At 37.3% G+C, this 13,354-nt stretch overlaps 1 protein-coding gene across 1 annotated transcript in view; it reads left to right on the forward strand.

Annotated features, from left to right (window-relative positions):
- The first annotated feature begins 1,863 nt into the window (after window positions 1-1,863).
- Window positions 1,864-13,354, forward strand: part of Fbh1 (F-box DNA helicase 1) — a 35,423-nt gene continuing 23,932 nt past the window's right edge. Inside the window, exons 1-7 of the mRNA XM_048812748.1 lie at window positions 1,864-2,019; window positions 4,068-4,666; window positions 8,370-8,500; window positions 8,606-8,741; window positions 10,062-10,252; window positions 12,736-12,828; window positions 13,122-13,213. Coding sequence (XP_048668705.1) covers window positions 4,133-4,666; window positions 8,370-8,500; window positions 8,606-8,741; window positions 10,062-10,252; window positions 12,736-12,828; window positions 13,122-13,213 — 1,177 coding nt within the window. The 5' untranslated portion in view covers window positions 1,864-2,019; window positions 4,068-4,132. The remainder of the gene's footprint in view (window positions 2,020-4,067; window positions 4,667-8,369; window positions 8,501-8,605; window positions 8,742-10,061; window positions 10,253-12,735; window positions 12,829-13,121; window positions 13,214-13,354) is intronic.

The raw sequence follows: 13,354 nt of genomic DNA on the forward strand, positions 1-13,354 counted from the left end.
TGTAGTTGGACACAATACCTTTATTTTATTTATATGTGGTGCTGAGGATCGAACTCAGGGCCTTGCATGTGCTAGGCGAGTGCTCTACTGCTAAGCCACAACCCCGGCCCGAATTACTGAAAATTTTAAGGGTGATTTTCTGAAGAGGCTGGTTACTGGGAAGGAATATTGATTTAAAAATATTAACAATACTAGTTATACTTATTAGTGTTTTGATTTTATATGTTTTAAAGTATAAAGGAAATGGCTAGTGAGATTTTGGCATTTGATACCACAATTCACTTTATTTTTAGGACTTGTGAAAATAAAGTACTGGTAGGAACTGCTCTTATCATCTTGACCATCTCCTACAAAAAGTAACTTTAATTTTGTATATCTGTACTACTATTTTTTTTTTTAATTTTTTTTTTTTTTGGTACTGAGTATTGAACTCAGGGGCACTTGAATCCTGAGCCACATCCCCAGTCCTATTTTGTATTTCATTTAGAGACAGGGTCTCTTTGAACTTGCGATCCTCCTGCCTCAGACTCCCGAGCCTCTGGGATTACAGGCGTGTGTCACCACATCAGCCTCTGAACTTATCTTAAAACAACAAAAAAAAAACTATTCTACTTAAAATGTTAATGCTATGAGGAAGGAGAGGTATTTAGATCTTACCTGCAGTAACAGAGAAGCATGAAGAATCTTGGCTAAATATGAAAAAGCATTGCCTGACAGAAAATGAGTAATATAACACTAAATATTTTGGTACTCTTTTTTTTTTTTTTTTTTGCTGGGGATAAAACCCATGGCCTCACACACATACCAAAGCATTATAACACTAAGCTATACCTCCAGCCCCTTTATTTTGGTACTATTGAAACAGAATTTTTGGCTCAGTCGTTGCTGTGATATATTGCTGAGAGAAGATAGGAACTTTCCTCCTCTGAAGGTCCTGAAAAGTGGATTCTCCTCTTGGAGCCTTTCTCTTGTCCTAAGTCTATTCTCCGTACTGACATGCTCTTGGGCCTGAGAGTTCTCTGCATTATGAGCATTCTCTTGAGTAGTTTACAGTAGTTTTATTATGATTGCTTGCTTCTGAGACTTATAGATACTGGTATATATATGTATATGCGTGTGTGTGTGTAGTGTGTAGTGTGTGTGTGTGTGTGTATAGTGTGTGTGTATGTGTGTGTAATATATATGGGATGGTAAATTTGTTTTTTAAAAAAATCATAGCCAACTCTTTTAAGTTTATATATATATATATTTTAATCACAATTGAAAAAAAATGGACAAAGAATAAATTATAAAAGTTCTTAATATTTTTTAAAAAGCTGTAGTTAACTCTTAAATTTATTTGTGGTTAATGTAGGAACATATGTGGCCTAGATAGGCAAGGAAAAGCTGCCAAATATCACTTATTCCTTAGTGGCAACTTCGTTTTGAATATTTCATGATCAAGTTCTCTAGAAAGTTTAAGTAACAAATACTAAAGAAAAATCATTTTAGGATCTTATAATGTCATTGGAAATTCTTAAATTTTAAGAAGAAATGCTAAGACATTGTGAAATGACTAAAAGATGGTGGGCATATAGGGAAGACAGAAGGGCTGATTGGGTAATCAACAAAATCACTCATCACAGGCTGGGGTTGTGGCTCAGTGGTAAAGTGCTTGCCTAGAACGTGTGAGGCCCTGGGTTCCATCCTCAGCTCCACATATAAATAAATAAAGGTATTGTGTCCACCTACAATTAAAAAAATAGTTTTTTAAAAAAATCACTCATTAGTTCCTAAAAAATTGAGTATAATTTTCTGACTGCCTTGTAGAATTGGTGATAACTAATGAATATCCCATTTCTTTTGCCTGTTGGTACAAAACAGTGAGACGGTTTAAGCGGAAGCATCTTACAGCCATCGACTGCCAACATTTGGCTCAGAGTCATTTGACTGTGACCCAGCCCTTCAGTCAGAGATGGACAAACAGAGATCCAAATCATGGTCTCTATCCTAGACCCAGAACAAAAAGAGGGAGTAGGGGTATGTCTTCAAGAAAATATCTTACTTTTCAGAATCTGTAGTCTGTATGGCCTTTGGATAGCTCCTAGTATAAAAGTAGTTATAAATATTGCTGCTGTGATTTTGTAATCCTGTTGTAATAGTTTGACAATGGTTTCATTATTTTTGAATTTTCTATGAAAATTCTGTCTTCTTAAAATGTTGATTAAAAACCCCAGGGAACCTGTTCATTTGTGTAATTATACCCTGATAAAAGACATGAACCAATAGCACCAGTTTGCCAGTCCAGAAACATTTGTAATTACTTGAGTATTAATCATCTTTGTCCAAACTGTCACTAGGTCCACTATGTTATTATATTTCCTCATTCAGTGCTTTTATGGCACACTGTGCCCTATGTCATCTAGTATTTGGACAAATCATTGCAGTAACCTTTCTCCTTGACTTCAGATTTTTTTCAAATCAAGTGGAATATGTGATAATTAATATTCTTGAATGTTGTTACTTTCTACGATGTTACAGCCATTCTTAAGAACTTAATATGTTTTCTTGTTAATATAATGGAATCAAACTTTTGCTTTCATCATCTAATAATTTTAATTTTTAAAATTGACATATTTGTTGTCATTGACATATTGTACTCATTTGTAGGGTACATATGATAATTTGATGTGTGTTTACAATGTGTAATGATCAAATCAGGATAGTAACATTTCCATCTCCTCATTTTGGTATTAATTAATAAACATGCAGAAGTTCCACTTCTGGGAGTTTGGTTCTCTTATTACTCTTCTCTGTACCAGATGAATTCCTACTTTTGTTCATACCTATTAGTATAATCTAGATTGCCTTAGTTCTCTTTGGTATGTCTAATTTCAGAATCCAATTTAAATATAATCTAGTCATCTTTAAGTATTATAATATGTGTCAGTTTTGGGAACTACTGTAACCAATTTTAAACTACATATTGTCTGATATTTAGTTTTTTTATGTGTACAAGTGAACGTCTCATCTATGTTGTGAGTTCTGTAGCATTTGGAATATGGCACTAAGCATGTAGTAGGATCCTAACTATTAGTGTGACTGAATCTGACAATTAGAAAATAGCAGGATTTAACCAGGCCTTATTGTCTTTAAAATTCAGGGTATCTATCAGAGGCAGTTATAATTGTTTTTTTCCCCTAATGTGGAGGAAATATTAATTTCATTTCCATAAATTTAATTAAAGGTCAAGCCTTCTTTCAGTTTATTCTCTTACTTTCCGAAGTAAGGATTTTGGCCATAGCCATTTAGAAAGGAATGTATATAGTTGTGTATTTAGTTGTATATTTATAAGGTGCTTACTTCATTGGCTTTTAAAAATAATTTTTTTGAAGTCTGAAAATAGCGTGGGGATATGGGAAATCCCTATTTAGGCTTCATTACATGCCTGAAATGTCTGTGAAATCATGGACTGTCACTTTATATTTGTCTCAGAATTATGAGTACTTAGTAAATGGTGTTTAAATAAAGTATAGAAGAGATTAAATACCACTCTATGTGAAAATAATTCTGACTTCTTTTTTTAAAAAAATAAATTAATGCATCAGCTTCACAGGAGGAAATAAAAAGGGCTTTAACTCCATCAGATGAGAAGAATTGGACTTTCCAAACTTGATAACCTAAAGCATGTTCCTTTTTACTTACATAAAAGTAGACTTGCTGTAGTAGGAGAAAGCCAGGACATGCCTCATGTGAGCAGATGTGTGAATGGGAGTAGTCGTTTCCTTTCTGTCCATTCAGGTGTCCCTTGTGCAATGTGTGACTTATTGCTTGTATATATTGTTAGCTATAAAGTTGGCCATCACATCACTAGAAGAGTGGTCTCCATCTGTTTCCAAATATGTGTTTAGTACTCCTTTGAATTAGCTATTTATATACACGTCTGATCCATAAACATATCCTTGTCTCTTTCCTCTGTTTACATCAATAATGAACATTGTTGTTCAGTTAGGTTGTCTTGTTTGGATCAACTGCAGGTCAGCAGCCATGGATCATTTTTGTCCATTCTGTTTGCATTTTCTCTACAGGTCAAGGATGTCAGAGATACAGCCCTGAGTTCTTCCTAGCTGATCAGCAGCGGCGCACCAATGACATGGCCAAAAGCAGTTCTGTTGGCCAGGACAACTGTCAGGACTTGGAGGGTGACATGATCTTTGCTGCAGAGAGCAGTGGTACCCTGCCTCAGGAAGGTGATGGAGAAGAGAGATTGGGCTCGTCAGGGTCTGCTCTGCCCCCCAGAAAGCGCTCTTGGTCCTTTGAGGAAGAGAGTAATAATGCCACAGGGACCAGCCACAGGGATGGAGTTGCTAAGAAAACCCCACGACATTTGTCATCATTATGCACAAGGCCTAGGGAGGTCAGGCAACAGACAGAGGACTGTTTGTCACAGCGCTTTGCAGAGTTGGGAGAAACTGGCCAAGACATTGAGGACATTGGTCCTGACCCCATTCCTGACTCATATTATGGGCTGCTTGGGACTTTGCCCTGCCAAGAAGTGCCAAGCCACATCTGTAGCCTGCCTAGTGAAGTCCTGAGGCACATCTTTGCCTTCCTCCCTGTGGAAGACCTCTATTGTAATCTGAGCTTGGTGTGCCACCTTTGGAAGGAGATAATCAGTGACCCACTGGTAAGTAAAGTGCTCAGTTAAGTGAAAGTCCCTCTAAAAGCTTTCATATTAGCTTTATTTAATGATCTCTTCAGAAATGGTGGTTTTTCATTTCCTTTCAGAATAATGTCCATATTCCAAAGGGCATTTAATCTATTTTTGTCCCATCATTCCAGATGTGGAGCATGTTTAAAAAAAAAAAAAAAAAAAAAAGCTGGGCATGGTACATGCTTATAATCCTAGCATCTTGGGAGATTGAGGCAAGAGGATTGATTACAAGCTTGAGGCCAGCCTCAGCAACTTAATGAGACCCTGTCTGTAAATTTTAAAAGGGCTGGGTATGTAGTTCAGTGGTAAAGAGCCTGTGGGGTAAATCCCCAGTAACATATACACACATACACAAGTAAATAAATAAAAATTAAATTATAATTAATTATAATTGCATAATATGTACTAAAATAATAATACTAATACAATCTCTAGGTTATGATCTCTGTCCCATTTTAATGTACCTGTATCAAATTTGATGAAATATTCACAAAATTGAAAGCTTGGGACTTTCTAGGTTCAGGCCTTCCGGCTTGTCCCCTATGTCATTCTAGTCTCCTTGTTCTGTTCATCTCAGCTCATCTCTGTTCTGTCTCGATTGTAAACTGCATGTTCCTGGCCCACCATGGCATGCTCTAAACTCCCCACTCCACTTGAAGGGTCCATTATATCTCTGTTCAAGGCTTAACTCTGTATTCACCATTGTTTCTCATTTCATCCTGTTGAGGTTAATCATTGTCTCCTCTTTGTGTTACTATAGCAATTTATACTTCATTTAACATAATTTATCACATACTGTATTATAGTTTTAGACAGCTTTCTTCCCTGCTTAAGCTTATTTTCTCACTCTTAGAAGCTGATGATTTAAGTTGGTTATTCCATTTGTTGAAAGCTGATTGTCTATTCATTTCTGCATTCTCCATTGTGTCCTACCATTTATAGAGAGAGAACAGGTGATCATTGAGTGTTGCATTGGAATCACCTTCGAGTACCTGTTGAGATTGATAGTGGGAACTTCTACTCTTAGAAAAAATTTCTTGATGCTACAGTTGGTCATATTATTGCTTTGGCTCTCTGTCCTATGTTCATTATCCTCCTTTCTAGTCCAGGTTTGGGTTCTTAGGTAAACCTGAGGACTAGAGAATGTTTTGCTAGCTTACCTATCCCTTAGACTACCTATCAGGGACAAGTCAGAAATACAGAGATTAAATCTCCCTTCAACATACTGATGTTTAAACATTTAGGGATGGAGTGCATGATATATCAAGATAGCGAAAATTTTTCTTCTAAACAAAAGATTTTGGAGGAAATTTCAGCATCACTCCAGCTTCATTCTTTGCTCATGATCCTAGCTCTTACTTTCTTGAAGATTCTTGGGACAGTGTCCAGTTTGTATTTACCTATTGAAATGGTAGATAAGGCTGATTTTATCATTATTAACAATGACATGATGTATTTATTTTCAGCAATCTGTCATAGTTCTCAGGCTCTGTTCTTTTAGTGTCTCTGTCTGGCTTTAATATCATGGTAATGCTTGCCTCATAGAATGAGTTTGAAAATGTTCCCTCGATTTGGTTTTGGGGAAGAATATGAGGAACATTAATGTTGATTATTCTTTAAATGTTTGGTAGAATTCTCCAGCAAAGCCATCTGTTCACAGGCTTTTCTTTGAGAGTTTTTAAATTACTAATCCATTTTTACTCATTGATCTGTTCAATTTTTCTATTTCTTTATGAATTAGTCTTAATAGGTTTGTTTCTAGGAATTTGTTTTCTTCTATTACTCAATTTATTGGTATATCATTGTTCATAGTACTCTTTTATAATCCTTTTGTGTAGCATCAGTTTTAATGTCCCTTATTTTATCTCGTATTTTAGTTATTTGAATGGTCTCTTTTAGTCTAGTTAAAGGCTTATTAAAATTTTTTTTTTTTTTTTTTTTTTTTTTTGGTGTGGTGCTGGGATTGAACCCAGGGCCTTGTGCATTCGAGGCAAGTACTCTACCAACTGAGCTATATCTCTAGCCCCCAATTTAATTTTTAAATTTTTCTTGCCTAAAAAACCCAGCACTTTGTGTTTTGTTAAATTTTTTTATTTTGTTCTTCTACATTTATTTCTGTTCTAATGTTTTTTACACACCTCTCCCCTTCCCCCCAGTGCTGGGGATCAAACCTAGGGCATTATATACATGCTAGGCATGTCCTCTGCCACCATGCCACACCTCCTCTGATCTTTTTAATTTCCTTTCTTTGGCTAACTTTGGGCTGCTGCTTTTTCTAGTGCCTTGAGTATAGGTACAGTGTCCATTTCAGATCTTTCTTTCTTTTTTTTTTTTCCAAGTGTAATTATAACTACAAACTTTCCTATCTAAGTGCTTTCATTGCATACCTCTGTGTTGTGTTTTCATTTTCATTTGTCTCTCATATTTTCTAATTTTCTTTGTGATTTATTCTTTGACCCTTTGGTTGTTTTAAGCATGTGTTATTTAAATTCTATATAAAAATATTTATATATTTTCCAGATTTGTTAATTTTTAGTTTCATCCCGTTGTTGAGAAGATATCTTGTGTAACTTCAGTCATTTAAAAAATTTGGGGGGGGGCGCTGGGGATGTGGCTCAGCGGTAGAGTGCTCGCCTTGCAGTTGAGAGACCCTGGGTTCGATCCTCAGCACCACATTAAAATAAATGAGTGAAATAAAGGTATTGTGTCCAACTAAAAAATAAATATTAAAAAAACTCTTTTTTTTTTAAATCCTTTTTTAAAAAAATATTTCCTAGGTGTAGATGGACATAACACAATGCCTTTATTTTTATGTGGTGCTGAGGATTGAACCCAGGTCCCGCCTGTGCTAGGCGAGCGCTCTACTGCTGAGTCACAATCCCAGCCCTTTTTTTTTTTTTTTTTTTTAAGAGATACTTCATAATTCATTATTTTAAACTTTATTTTATTTTATTTTTATGTGGTGCTGAGGATCGAATCCAGGGCCTTGGATGAGCGAGGCGAGTGCTCTACCACTGAGCCACAACCCCAGTCCCATTTAAAACTTTTCAACACTAGTTTTATGTTGAGAACAATATATATTCTGCTGTTGTTGGGTGGAGCATTCTGAATATCTGTTAGATTTATGAGTCTGTAGTGTTGTTTCAGTCCTGTTTTCTTATTCATCCTCTGTCTGGTTTCATCCTTTGAAATTAGGTGTTATTTCTTCCTTCAGTTCTATCAGTATTTGCTTCATTTGTTTGTTTAAGAGCTCTGGTGTTTGATACATATCTATAATTGTATCTTCTTGGTAAATTGACCTTTTTTTCGTTATATAACATCCTTTAAAGTCTCATGTAACAATTTTTGACTTAAAATCTGCTTTGTCTGATATTAGTATAGCAACAGTTGTCATATTATTTTATCCTCATTGAAACTCTATTAGTGACTTGATGTTCCAGATATAGAAACTGAAGCACTAGGTTTTCCCAGACTATAACTAGTTAGTGTTAGAAACAAGACCCAGTTCTAGTTTCTAACCAACCTTTGTGTAATATTTCTACATGATCTGTTCAGCTTATAATTTGTGCCCTATAACTGCTTTTCAACTGGTAGAAGATTGTGTGGGTTTATGTAATCTACTTTGTACTAATCATTGCCTGCATGTTATTTTTGTTTTTGTATTTTAACTATATAGTTCATTCCTTGGAAAAAGCTGTATCATCGATACCTGATGAATGAAGAGCAAGCGGTTGGCAAGGTGGATGGCATCCTGCTGAGCTGTGGCATAGAGAAGGAGTCAGACCTGTGTGTGCTGAACCTCATACGGTGAGCTTCCTTCTTCCTATGAGGGAAATGGTTTTCCAAGTCCTTCCTCACACATCATTGCTTATGATCATCTTTCTTGTGGACTCTTCTCTGAATGTTTTACAGATACACAGCCACCACTAAGTGCTCCCCAAGCGTAGACCCTGAGAGGGTGCTGTGGAGTCTGAGGGACCATCCCCTTCTTCCTGAGGCAGAGGCGTGCGTGCGTCAGTACCTGCCTGATCTCTTCATGGCTGCTGGGGTGTGTTAAGAGGATCTGGGGGACAGGGGGGGATGGTGGCATCTTTTTTCCACTAGAAGAAAGTACATTGGTGATCAGGTTCAGTTGAAGATTATATTCATTTTCAAAACTTTTATGTATCCCTGAATGCTTGGAAGCATTAATCTTGTCATTGGTCACCTTAGAGAAAAAAAGAGACCATAAAATTGTAGATTCTTGAATTTGGAAGGGATTTTGCAGAAACATTTTCCCAGTCTGTTGAGGAATTCTCTGTGAAATATTCCTAAAAGGGGGTCATCTAACCTCTAAACACTCTCAGTAATAGAATTTCTTTACAAAACAGCCCATTCCATTGTCAGCTTTGGTTATTTGAAAGGGCAAAGAAATTTAAGGAAGGGTCTTGCTACCAACACAGTGAGGTAAGGAGAAGCTGGAACTTCTCCTGAATCTCAGTCTGATTGCTTCTCACCCAGCTCAGGGGTTCTCATGCTTTGTCTTGGAAGGTACCTGCCACCTTTTCCAGCATTCTGCCAGCCACATAGGACTAGAAGTCCTGGCATCTTTATCCCATTTCTTTCCTGAGTAAAATGATTGCAGATGGTGGTGCAGCACATTTTCTTTCCCAGGATTGTTGTAACGAGAGGAAGATAGGACTTCTATTTCTTGGAATGCATTCTTTAACAAGGAGATGTTTGGTAATGTCAGAATGATAAAGATGTGTCCATTATTGATTATTCCTGCATTAATGAGCGGTTACTTAGATATTACTAAATGGAGCATTACTGTCTTCATAAATCCATTTTAAGTAATTTATTTACTGTTTAATGTTTAACAGTTGTAAAATAATAACAAAAGTAAATTAACATCACAACTCTAGGAAGTTATCAGTCTTGATGTCCTCCCTAAAGACTACAGTCTTCTTTTATATTTCTAACTTTTGTTCAGTACAGGTAGGAACTCATTAGCCAATTACCCGTTTTGATTCTGCTGAGTACTTGTGTACCTGAGGACTTACACTTACCTGGAGAGATGGGGAGATGAGAGGGAACTTGTGTTTTTAGAGTGTCATCTCTATGCAAGATTCTTTTAGATACGTTATATATGTTATTTAATTAAAGAAAACTAAGATCTCAAATCCAGAAGCGAGGAAAAGAAGGAATTCAGGGCAGGAAAAAGTTCTCTTGTTTCCCATAGATGAGTTGAGAAATATGGGCTCAGTTCTGATGGAGTAGGTAGCACGTGAACCCTAGACTTGGCTTTCCTCACTAGTTCTCTGGTGTGGTTCTTCCTGATTGTGGCCTGTGTCTGGGCCTCTCCTATCTCTTGCACCTTGCCTTGCAGGGTGTTAATGTCTGGGCTTTGGTGGCAGCCATGGTGCTCCTCTCCAGCAGTGTGAATGACATCCAGCAGCTGCTCTTTTGCCTCAGGAGACCTAGCTCTACAGTGACCATGCCAGATGTCACCGAGACCTTATACTGCATAGCCGTGCTCCTCTACGCCATGAGGGAGAAGGGGATTAACATCAGCAATAGGTAATGCCCTGGAAGGGACGAGACACTGTGATAAGTGAGAAGGTCTCAGACTTGGTAATAGCCCCCATCCTGCCACTCACCAACATTAGTATCCAGCAACCATTAAAACTGGTTAGCTTCAATTTTTTTCCTCTGTAGATGAAGAGACTGGGAAGTTTCAGTGTGGAGATGCAGTAAGCATGCTTTATGAATATAAATTGTTACGTTACTGTAGAATATCACTGAGGCAGATTTTATGTTCATGGGTATTGAAGCCTTAGGTGAAGTCCACTCATTAACAAAGGCTGTCTTTGTTCACACCTGACGGTGTTTTCCATTTCTCACTCTTGTGCTGGATGTTACAAATTGTGGAAAAGTCTTATATACTTTATCACTTAGTGTAAGCAGGGTACTAGTGTATGGGTTACTAATTCAGAGTGACTTCTGTGGTTTCTCTTAGCAGAGTGCTGAAGTGTGCACAGGTCAGGTTCAGAGGGATATGTGCATCCAGCAAATATTGAGCATTTGCCACCTATCAGATAGTCATGCAGGCACTAGCAATTCACTGAAAAATATAAGATTCTTATTCTAGTGACGGAAGACAAATACATAAGTAAATGTGGAGCATTTTAGTGATAAGTAGTATAGGGAAGATAGAAGAGCAACATGAGAGGGAGGTGGCAACCCTGTTTTATATTGCATGAAAAGAGCATTTCTCTGAGAAATAACATCTGAATGTCAAGGAGAAGCCGTCATTTTGAAGTTTGTAGCGGGAGCCTTTAAGAAAGGAATAGATCATTTAAGGGCCCAAAGGACAGAAATGAATTTGCAACATATAAGGAAGAAAAAAGCCTAGTGTGGGAAAGTGCAGGGAATAAGAGAGAGGCTCATGTAAGATAATGAGAGATGGATGGGGAGTAGGCAAGGGAAGATCTTGTAGGCCACAGTTAGAATGAAACCCAGAGTGGATTGGCCTGTTCCTCTGTGGTGAAGCCAGGCAGCTCAGTAATGCAACCGATCCAGAAGAAGCAGGAGAGCTTACAGAAGATTGCTCTTCTCTGGGGAAGGATAGTGAATCCTGGAATTAGCCCCAAAAGAAACGTGACTGGCTATACCAGATGAACCAGTCATCCTTGGTCATGTATAAGGAGGGAACATTATTTGCCAGAAATGTCCACGTGTTTGCTGTTTTTCTGATTTGAGTTTCATTTTGTTAACTGGTTTCTCCATGACATCAAGGCAAGGGGCAAGAAACTTTATGATAGGACTCAGGTGGACAAATGTTGAATAATGTTCTTATATGCAAGTCTACACATATGAATCATCTGCCTGTTTACATGGATATAGACGAGGAACAGGAGATATGTCTTAGCTCAGGCTGCCATAATGAAGTACCACAGAATAGGTGACTTAATCAATAGACATTTGTTTTATGTTCTTGGTTGGAAGTCTAAGAATAAGGTGGCGGTATAGTCCATTCCTGATGAGGAACCAGCTTTCTGGCTTGCAGACAGTCACCTCCTCTTTGTGTCTTAACATGCAAGGAGTTAGAGCCTGGTGAAATCTCCTCTTATAAAGACAATAATCCTTTTGGATGAGGGCCCCAACCTTATAACCTCATTAACCCTAATTGCTTCTTTACACCAAACAGTCACATTTGGGGTTTGAGTTTCAATTTACAAGTTTCAGAGGGACATACAGTTTAGTCTGTAGTAATATGATAATTGATTTTTGTTTCATTCATGTATATCTTCCTGCTTTTCTGAAATAATGTGTTTCTTAAAGTATCTGTTGCATTAAAAAGAGTTGATGCCTGGACACTAGCTCCTCTCACTCTGGGTCAGCACAGTGTGCTTGGTTGTGGGAATTGGTGATGCAGAGAGTTTGGGCGTGTACATGTATAGATTTTGGATTAGTTTATGGTAGACTTAGTTTGACCTCTGTTGATTTAGCTTTGTCATCTTGGTGACTTGGAGGCTGCTTTGATTTCTTGTGTCTGTAATCATATTAGTCACAATAGCACCTTTCCTTTAGAAGCTTAAACACTTTTAAACCAGCATTACTTTACAAGACATGGGCAGCAATGGAACTGTTTAGAAAGATGAGGACATTAGGTTTATCAACAAGGTTGTATTATGAGAAAGGGACTCTCATTGCTGGGAGCAGAGTTTATAGTTGTTTTCCCCTGGTTCTTACTGCTTCTTTGATTGTCTCTTAAGGTCACAGCTAGTGCTCTTGTTGCCTAAAGGGCATGTCCTGGTCTCACTCTCCTTTTGATGTTCCACATAGAAGCAACGCACCTTTTTTAGAACTGTGTGTCCCCGAGAGTATGTTTGTCAGCTATAGAGATGATCTAAATTATTTTCTTTCCATCTTTGTCTCAAACGGTAATAGATACTTTCTTTTTAGAAATGATAAAGAGTTTAAATACATCTGAGAAAAAATAAGATACAAATTATGACTTAAATTTGAAAGTCTCTAAATCTGATTTTGTTCCCCATTAGGATTCATTACAACATTTTCTATTGCCTGTATCTTCAGGAGAATTCCTGTACTCAGGCCACCAAAGTTCAAGAGGAACCATCTGTGTGGCCAGGGTATGTATATATTATGAATGTTTGTGTGTGGTTTTTCTTATGTTTGTGACTCTTTCTCATACACACATAAGGAAAATTGTTTGCTTTAACAGCTTTATTGAGGCATAATTTACATTATGTAAATTTCTGCCTTTGTAAGAGTGTATTCAGTGATTTTAAAGATTTACTGAGTTGTTTAACCAGCCTCACAATCTAGGGTATTTTTGTCCCTCTAAGAGGAGGCCTGAGTCAACTTTCATTTATGCAGTTTGCCTATTTTAGGTTGTCTGATTTCTGTTCTTTAATGATTATAGAAAGAAGACCATCCAGCTTACACATGAGCAACAACTGATTCTAAACCATAAGATGGAGCCTCTACAGGTGGTAAAAATTATGGCATTTGCAGGTAAGGAGCTCATCTTAGTTTCTGGAATAGAGCATCAGGTTCACAATGTCATTGTTTCCTGCCTGTTACCACTACATCTCTTTATTGCTACCTGCCAGAGCATCTGTACCGTGATTTTTTTTTTTTTTTTTTTTTTTTTTT

Source organism: Marmota marmota, unplaced genomic scaffold (assembly GCF_001458135.2).
Source record: "Marmota marmota marmota unplaced genomic scaffold, marMar, whole genome shotgun sequence".
Taxonomy (NCBI): Eukaryota; Metazoa; Chordata; class Mammalia; order Rodentia; family Sciuridae; genus Marmota; species Marmota marmota.